Below are 9660 nucleotides of genomic sequence, written 5' to 3' on the forward strand. Positions count from 1 at the left end.
AGACAAACGGATAGACAGACAGATAGACAGATGGAGAGAGAGTAGGCCAGTGCTGTGCTGTGACCAGCAGAGGTCTGGTAATCTATTCAGCAATAGTCGGAGCTGTCATTTCCACAGCACATGGAAAAAACCACCCTCGCTCAGGACAGCGGGGTTCAATTCATAACATTTATGCATTTAGCTGATGCTCTTATCCAGAGCAACTTACGGTGAGTGCGACGGTAGAATAAACTTAAATTTCTAGATCACCAACTTAATAAGCAAGCAATCAATACTATGGAGTACAAAGGTCAGAGCCTCAGTGCCTTGAGATTAGATGCGGAAAACTATTCCTCTGTCCCTAGAATGATCGTGTAAAGTGGAGAAGTGTCAGAAAAAGAAATAAGAGCAGAGTGGAGAGTGGAGAGGTACAGTGTAGAACGTCAAGGCAAGAGCATATTAGAGGAAAGAGAGTGGGGGAGATGTGGGAGTGGGGGATGTGATTCGTGGGGGAGCTGAGGATGTTTTAGTATAAGAGATGAGTTCAACAGAGTGTAACAGAGGGAGAGGGAGCCTGCTGTACTGACTGGAGCGAGAGGGGAGCCAGGAGTCAGCGACCCGACTGCTGCGGGGAGGGCAGAGCTATCAGCGACATTTCAGGATTAGAAATTTCGAAAATTGGAAACCTTTTGGAGTGAGTGGGTTACCGTATTCATCCTTTTAACAAATAACTAAGGGTGAATGCTGTAAGAAGTGAAGCTGTATTCCTTTTTGCGAAATGACAGGGTTCACTTAATTTCTATATTGCACAGGCATGGGAACTGCGGTAATAATCAGGCCCGGGACATTTTTAGTAAAGTTTCGTATGGGTTGGCAGTGTGAAAAGTCCATATTCTGCAGCCTTTCAGAGTGGAGAACAAGCAGTGAGAGAGAGAGAGAGAGAGAGAGAGAGAGAGAGAGAGAGAGAGAGAGAGAGAGAGAGAGAGAGAGAGACATGCGGGTGGCCTGAGAGATCAGTGTCAGCCCTGGGGCATCGTTTGGCACTTCCTCTCCTTTGTGCCCTCCTCATATGTCACTCAGCGATGGGCAGACAGGCAGAGGGAGAGACAAGCAGACAGACAGGCAGGCAGACAGACAGGCAGACAATGAGTGATAAAGAAGAACTGCAGATGAAGATACAGAATAAAAGAAAGAAGGCCAGACAGAGGGAGCGGCAAAAGACAGCAAGAAGAAGAAAAAAAAAAGAGACGCAGCGACAGACAGAGCGAAAGGTCAGCAGTTTGGCCAGATTGAGAGGTCTTTTGGTCTATCACTGTTCGCCCTGGGGCGTCGTTTGGCATGCACCCCCCCCCCCCCCATGCCCTCCTCATATGTCACTCTGCCAGGGGGTCCCCCGCCCACCTCTCCAGGGGCCCTGCTGTAACTGTGGTAATGCCAAAAATAACCGCCGCTAATGGAGAGGAGGCAGAGGGGACGGATCAATAGGAGTTATCAATGACATTGTTAGCTTCCTGCTAGCTAACTTAGCGTTAGCGTCCTCCGTGTCCCGACTGCCCTGTGCTATTTTTGACCATATCAGTTATAGGTATAAGCACATGTAATCTTTTTGAATTGTATGTATTTCAACCTACGGGTCTATTTTCTACTGTAAAGTTAAACATAACAGACAAACTGCATTCAGAAATCATATTTAGCTGTCGCATATTGTTTGCAATTTTATCAATTGTTCAGTTAACAACAGAGAATGCAAAAATATCTCCACATCCATGGTCTGGCTTTCTGTTACGGGGCTAAGACTTTGTGATGACATTTCGATTGACGCCAATAAACCTTCCATTAAATGACCACTCCTATTGCCACTTCTGTTATTGCACAACTGTTAGTGTGTGTGTTTTCTAAATTAAATCAGACATAGAGCTTGACATTTATGTTCAAACTTGACGGGATCTGACTGGACTCATTCCCCCACGGGGCGCAACAGCCTCAATTTCTTACTTTACTGCTTGGGCCGTGCTCAAATTCTGAAATAGTGTTGAAAAATAACATTATGAGCAAGTCATTGCCAATTTTAATCAGATTTGAACTCATAAAAAGCTTAGACCCCTCCGGTTTGGACAGAAGATTTTCAGGGATTTTGAAGCAGGTCAGAAACTCAAATTTTTCGAGACGAGTCAAGCTGCGGTGACGCTGTGTGTTAAAAGAAGAAGGGATGAAATGTCAATTAACTGTAAACACTCGCACAAGGCAGGTCTGGAGAAGATCTTCATCATTCTGGAGTGTCAGCTAGTTTATCTTGACACAACACTCGCTTGTGTTTTTAAATATTTGAATACCCCTCTGCTCCTGATCCTTGGCCTGAGTTGCCCTCTGAACGCTCAGAGAGGGTTACACTCTCTGATGACTTTCAGAATATTCAGATTAGTTTTTTTTACATTAGATTACACAGTATTCCTTAGGGGAATACAAAATATGTTGTCTTTTTATCTTTGTTTAGAGAGAGAAACGCTGCAGATGTAGCATTTTCTCATTAATTTTTCACTATTAAATCTATGAAAAGATGTCTTCCAGAGCTCACAAAAAATGCTGGTCCTCTTGTCGCTTTCGTGTGAGACAATGTGAGGAGCCTCGGAGTGTAATTTCCCCACAAAATCTCAAGAATTCCTCTCTAGCAGAGTGGTAAATGATGCTTCAACAGCTTCAATGGAAAAGGAAATGAAATCTGCCGGCCAGACAGCGGGTCACAGGTGCTACAGAACATAGTGCAGATGGTGGTTATAACACTTCATTTCACTGTGATGCATTTCATGTGGTGAAAATCCTCCACTCAGCATCTTTGAGACTAGGTGATGTCATTGTTGTGTTTAATTGCACAACCGTTCCATTTCAGGTTAATATCTCTCCATAATGTCCGTTACAGTGACCTTTCTCCAGCTCATATCCCCGATGACCGTAACCAGTCTATACTATGACATAACCACACACACACACACACACACACACACACACACACACACATACTCTCACTCTGTGTCTCTCACACACGTGCGCTCTCCTCTGTCTAGTAACTAATCTATACATCATATGAGAACACCCGTACAGGACAGAGACAATGTCAGCCCATTTGGAGCCAGTGAGCTTTTAGTGGATCAGGGTCCAGTGATGGATGAAACTGACACCCACAACAATCCAGGCTACATTTTTAGGAGTCTGTGTGCATTCGTTTTGTGCGTGTGTTTGTGTGTTCATTCGTTTGTTCATTTGTTCGCCTGTTTGTTCATTTGTTCATGTGTAACGCTTTTTGCAATGCACAGTTCTTAGAGGAGTTATGGTATGCACTGGCCAAAATACAGTGGGAGCTCGTACACCAGTGACAGTAAAAGTTACACCAGTACGGTAAAAGTCACAAGCATGGACAGGCTTCTCGCTGCACACCAGCAAGTATAGCTTGATGCTTTTCTGGTGTGTGGTGGGTAAGTCAACACATGAATGAAATATTTTGTTCACCGATTCTCTTAGTTACAACAACTGCACTGTGCTACCACAGCACTTTGGTGTTAACTGGTGGAGTTTTTAAAGTCAACATGGTGTAACTCCAATCATGCATACTTCCCCCTACACATACAGTACGAATGATTGCAAAAACACACATAGTCCACACACGCAAAAAACAATATTTTGAAACCATTAGTATTACTGCTTTCCTCCAGGTGTTTAAGCACTTTGCAGTATGGTATGCAGTATATCTTATAAAATCCTTGTGCAGCTCCTTACCTCCACTGTGTGCGTGTGTGTGTGTGTGTGTGTGTGGTTGTGTGTACATGTGTGTGCACTTGTGTCTGTGTTTCTGCATCTGTGTTCTTATGCAAGCACAGGTAAGTTTGGGGATGTATAGCTTGTCTTCTATCTGCCTCTGTGTGTGTGTGTGCGTGTGTGTGTGTGTGTGTGTGTGTGTCCTCACCACAGTTAGGTAGTGTGAGTCTGGACAGCAGCTTGCGTCCTCTTCCCTCCTCGATGCAGCGCAGCTCCTGTGTGTCAGCTTCCTCCCCCAACCACAGCTTGATCCACATATTCTCACAGGAGCAGTGCAGAGGGTTCCCTGACAGGATCCTATACACACACACACACACACACACACACACAGTATATATATACACAAGTGCACACACAGAAATGCACGCAAACAGTGACATATACACACAACACACACAAAATAGTTAGACTATTGTACCATATTGTGCGTGTGCATGTAAGAGACAGACAGAGAGAGAGAGAGAGAGAGAGAGAGAGAAAGAGAGAGAGAGAGAGAGAGAGAGGGAAGTCAAAAACAGTGAGTAATACACTCAAGTAACTAAAAGAAAAACACAAAAAGAGAGAAGGAGGGACAGAGAAACTGAAAAAAGAGGGAGCCACAAAAAAAACTAGCTGATAGTGAAATAACAGGCAGGGAAAGCAGAAAGACAGGCAGACAGAGAGTGAGAAAGAGGGAGAGAAAGACAGGCAGGCAGGCAGGCAGGTAGACAGACTGATATAAAGGGCTATACCGAACTCACAGATATGAGATGTTGAGGTGTCTGAATATCCTCCAGGACAGTGATGACAGGTTGTTATCTTTCAGATTCCTGGAAATTAAATTGGGCATCAGGGAACGAGATTACTTTTGCAATACCCAACAAAATGTTAAGCTGATGCTACTATACAACCGATGGCGCATTTCTATTTCCAGTGAACCAATAAGCCTTTATCATTTTCTCATTAGAAGTCTCCCCCTCCCTCTAAGTATGGTGGCAATTAACCTTAAGTGGTGCATTGATCAGCACAATATTGTCAAATTATGCTAACAACGTCTCAAGATTAGAGGATCAATTACAAATCCTATTCACAGATGAACCTGGACTGGGGGAAACAATCTCTCTTCTATCACACGGTTTTGTTCTTTAGAATTACTCAGATTGGGCCGTCTTTTTGAGTTATCCTTCATAAATGTTACATATCGATTCCTCTGTGTACTGAATAATAATTGTTAGGCAATTTAAAAAATACATCATACAATAAATGCATAGTAACAATTGAACAACACAAAATAATTCAAAAGATAGGCTGTTTTAACTGTGCCGTCCTCAATTGAATTAAACAAAATGCTTACTAAAAGGGATGAATAATGGCTGCCTTATCTCGGTTGTAGCTGTCACATCCATAGAAAGGAAGGAATATAAAGTACAGAAGGTGTGTTTACTCACAGGTACTGTAGTTTGAGGTTGTTTTGAAAGGCCAGCTTTGACACATATGTTAGTCTGCCTGTTGGTCACCGTTCTGTCACAAAACAAACACCATATCATCAGAGGTGGAAAAAAATAATCAAATTCTTTACTAAAGTAAAAGTAGCAATACCACAATGGAAAAACACCCCAAAAGTAAAGGCCCTGCATTCAAAATTTTACTTAAGTAAAAGTATAGAAGTGTCAGCAGCAAAATGTACTTAAGTATCAAAAGTAAAATTATTCATTCTTTCAGAGTGTTAAATGATTGATGATTATTATTGATTATCCTGTAAGATTGTTGTAGGTCTAACTGCTCCATACTGTTGGGGAGTTTAAACTCTAACAATGCAACACATTTATGAGCTCATAGTTTGTTTTGCATGTAAAAAAAAACATTCTGAAAAGTAACTAGTAACCACAGCCGTCAGAATAATGGAGTCAAAAGTACAATATTTCCCTCTGAAATGTGTAAAAGTATAAAGTCTCACAAAATACTCAAGTAAAGTGCCAGTACCTCAGAATTGTACTTAAGTAGAGTACTGGAGTAAATGTACTTAGTTACTTCCCACCTCTGCATATCATCAACATCATCATCATCAACAACAACAATGAAAATATCAACAACAACAGCGAATTTCAACAATATCAACAACAGCAGAGGTTATTTATTGCGGACCAGACTCAGCTCCATGGAGACTGAATAGAGTTTGTGTCACACAGGTCAAAATGAAGGCTGGACTTTAGGGCTAGTGGGCTGTATAGGGACTCAGATAATATCGGCCTATCTGTAGCAGCCAAATAGCAGCAGATATTATTGCTGCTAGAATGTGATAAGTCCACAGCCTGTAGTAATAGTAGTGATGTAAACTGGCATAGAAAGAAAGAGAATGTTCAAATGGAAAGAAAGAAATCAGTCATTACTACATCTTGTCATCGTAATTTTTCCACAAAGGCTACATTTGAATGAGTGATGCCACCAAAAACGGTGTCAGTCAGGAGCTATATTCTTCTACATATAAATTTAGAGATTCAATAAAAAGTCTCTCCATGTACAAAAATGTGCTCTTCCAAGAGTCAGGTGCCTTTATACTTCAGTAAGTACAGGTACTTAGAGAGCCTGTGCCCTTGATCTACTGAGGTGAGGCTGTAGGGCTAAATCACCGTCTGATGTGACGTTGGTTTAATGACTGTTCTGCGATTGATTGATCTTGTCTGACACAAATGGAACCCAGTGAAGATTTTCAGTCAAAAAATGAGATATCAACCATTTAAAAAAATGTCACGCCTACCTCTTACAAAATGGATACTGGCAAGATGTTAAAACTCACTGTGGAATATTATTATTGCGTATCTCAAGACCTTTGCTTCCAAAAAAGACAGTTATAGAGGGTGTAATCATGAGTACAGAGTCTCTCAAACACATGAGACAGTTGTCCTTGATAGATCAGAGCTGCAGCACAGCACTCATTCTCTCAGCATGCAGGGTTTCATTCCCACTGGGTCCAACCACAATTAAAAGTGTGTGCACTTTACAGTAGGTAAGGTGCTTTGTACAAAAGTGTCTTCCAAATGGGATATTGGCTAGGACATTAGCTAGTCTCTATCTAACAGGATATTACATTACAAGAAATTGCTGCTTGGTAGACAATCCTTTTCAGATTAAGAAATAAAACTTGTAAAATGAGACACAGAAGCATAGAAAAACACAATAACTACAAGCACTCTGGGACACACAGATAAACACTGCGGAGAAAGATAGAATTGATCAGCTTAGGCAAAAAAAATCAATATGTCTAATATAGCAGGCCATAAGGAACCACATAATTATGATACATACTGTTGGGCATGAAAGGTAATAAAATCGCTCCACTTGCTGCCTCAAAATGCTGCACATGTTATCACGGCCTTAAGATTTAAAGTGATGATGTACAGTACAGGCAACGCTTTGAAGCAATGGATGTGGATATTATTGCTTTCATTCAGAGATATATGGATTAATGAGGTCAACAGTGTCAGCTAAAAATATAAAAATATAAAATATGGTAATATTTTAAGCAAAAATGGTCACTTGCAATATCTCAAAATGTTTCCTATGTGTCGTGGATCAGCGTTTTTGTGCTGGTGATATGAGCGGCTGAAAGACTCACAGGTTCCTGAGGTTCCTGTAGAAGTGCAGGTCTTTGTCGTTGATGGAGGAGAAGCTGCTCTGGTTGGCGATGTAACTGTCAGGAGATACAAGCACATGTCAGAGGGCTCATTTGTTAACTGAGGGAAACAAACAGATACATTTCAGCAAGAAAGAAAGTACAAAATAACCCCCCAAAAAAGGTTGTTATGATCACAACAGAGATCCAAGCTCACATGGTGCTTTATGTATAGCACCACCTCACTACCAAACCTTTTTTTTATTCCTATTAATTGTTTGAGATTCAACAGTCAGAGTTCAAGTGGCATATCTATTTTCTATTTTCTACTTTTTATTCAATTTTCTCCTTTTATTTTATCTATTTATATTGAATTTTATCTGAATTTTATTTATCTTTTATCTCTTATGTATATACAGTCTGGTGTGTTAGATTTTTATGGCTGGAGACAATTTTTCATTGCATGTAAAGTAGTGGGCAATTATCTATCTATCTATCTATCTATCTATCTATCTATCTATCTATTCAAAGCTAGGTTGGAGGTTAGTGATCAATGTCAAAGATAGTTGCACCCTAACCACCAAAACATTCTATGTGGAGTTAAAAAGAGTTAAAAAATAACGAATGAACCCCTGAGGAACCATAACAGATGTATATGGGGGAGCTGGTAGCCTAAAAGGTATAGAAACAAGTTTGACCAAAGTTTGCCAGTCAGGGAAACTGAACGTACGACTCTCTCCCTTCATCTGCAGCTAACACTGAGCTGCACTTGAGCAAGGCACTCGACCGCTCAGCGCTTCATGGCCAACAGGACATGATTGTGGTTTCACTGGGCAGCTCTCCTGTGTGAACATGAAACAGGATGTTGCTAAAAAAGAGACTGTGTACTTGGCTTTTGGGATCAGATCTGTGGTCAAACTTCTGGATAGCATTAAACAAAACCTCTGGAGTGAACTGACAGTACGATATTAAGAACATGCTGTACCAGTCCAGTCACTGCAAATTACTGAGTGCCCATCAACAGTGTCCTGCAGAAATCCTAAACCTCCAAAAAGGCAACTTGATCGGTATTGAGAGAAGCTTGCTGATTTTCACCCAGTTTAAAACTTTACAATACCTTTAGGCCCATTGTTTGGCTAATTCACAAGGCCATTAAACCTTTTTGGCATGAGGTGGACAGTGTCAGCTATAATTACAGTAAAAAAAAAAGGAGACCAGACCATGTAAACACAATGTTCTGGGTTTGAATCCAGCCCGGGACCTTTGTCACGTCATCCCCCCAATCTTTCCTGTCTCTCCCTATTTTGATTCCAACAAAGGTGAAAATATGTAATAGTAATAAAAGACTGGAGAATTGTAAATATTAGAGATTAAAGATTTCTGCAGGACACCAAAGCTAAACAGTTGTTTTACATAGTTTTATCAAAAGAGCTCAGTCAAGGAAGTTGTAATCTCTGTTTTTATATTTATAAATGTATTTCAAAAGAATTACATTTTAATAAACACTAGACAGAAACACTCAGTACCTAACCTCTAAAAAACATTTGGTATGCATGTCTCAATTAGAGAACCTCGCACACAGCCCATCAGCATTTCCCAGTGTTTTACACACAAGGAAACATTGATAAATGAAGCCCATTCTTTGTATCACTGTATAATGTTAAAGAATCAATGGCTTCATGTTAAGTGTATTGTAAAGTGAGAAGCTAGCTGTTATAGAATTAAATTTCCCAGAGCAATATTACACAAGCGTTGTCCAAAAATGACAAACAACAAAAGATGCAATAGGCCTACTGACTTATATCAACTTAAGTCTTCCTAAACATCATTTGATTCTCTTTTGACTTATTGAAACAAATTCACAAACTGAGTAGCAAAGACAGAACTTAAAGTAAACTTGTACATCGTTTTGTAGAGCTCAAGTCATACAAAATAAGAAGGCACATCCTCTCAAATTGCCAAGTGGCAGTGTATCTATGTAGATGTGATAAAATCGGAACAAGATGTCTAACCAACTAACACAGACAGGGGGACATGATCGCCTATCTGCGTGGTTTTGGCAAGGTCGTTTGGAATTAGACGTCGCGTGGTCATCAGTAATTTGTCTATTTACATTAGCCAAGCACTCAGTGGATGCATGCTTTTCACCAGATTGCTGGCTCATTTAAACAGCTTCCAAGGCTTCTCCAAGGCCGACGATAAACAAGATTGTTTATCTCTGCCAAAAGTGATATCAACAAGGTCGTTTATCTTTGCCAAGATTTATATCGTGGCAATCA

The 9660-nt window shown here is 40.6% G+C and overlaps 1 protein-coding gene across 1 annotated transcript in view; it reads right to left on the reverse strand.

The window, feature by feature from the left end:
• Positions 1-9660, reverse strand: part of ntrk2a (neurotrophic tyrosine kinase, receptor, type 2a) — a 77169-nt gene that overhangs the window by 66304 nt on the left and 1205 nt on the right. Inside the window, exons 2-6 of the mRNA XM_071513298.1 lie at positions 7385-7459; positions 6412-6429; positions 5217-5270; positions 4530-4598; positions 3938-4086 (exon numbers count right to left, since the gene is read on the reverse strand). Coding sequence (XP_071369399.1) covers positions 3938-4086; positions 4530-4598; positions 5217-5270; positions 6412-6429; positions 7385-7459 — 365 coding nt within the window. The remainder of the gene's footprint in view (positions 1-3937; positions 4087-4529; positions 4599-5216; positions 5271-6411; positions 6430-7384; positions 7460-9660) is intronic.

Source organism: Centroberyx affinis, unplaced genomic scaffold (assembly GCF_046629955.1).
Source record: "Centroberyx affinis isolate AG114_WGS23_722 - 3 ecotype Tasmania unplaced genomic scaffold, CSIRO-AGI_Caff_v1 ptg000281l_1, whole genome shotgun sequence".
Taxonomy (NCBI): Eukaryota; Metazoa; Chordata; class Actinopteri; order Beryciformes; family Berycidae; genus Centroberyx; species Centroberyx affinis.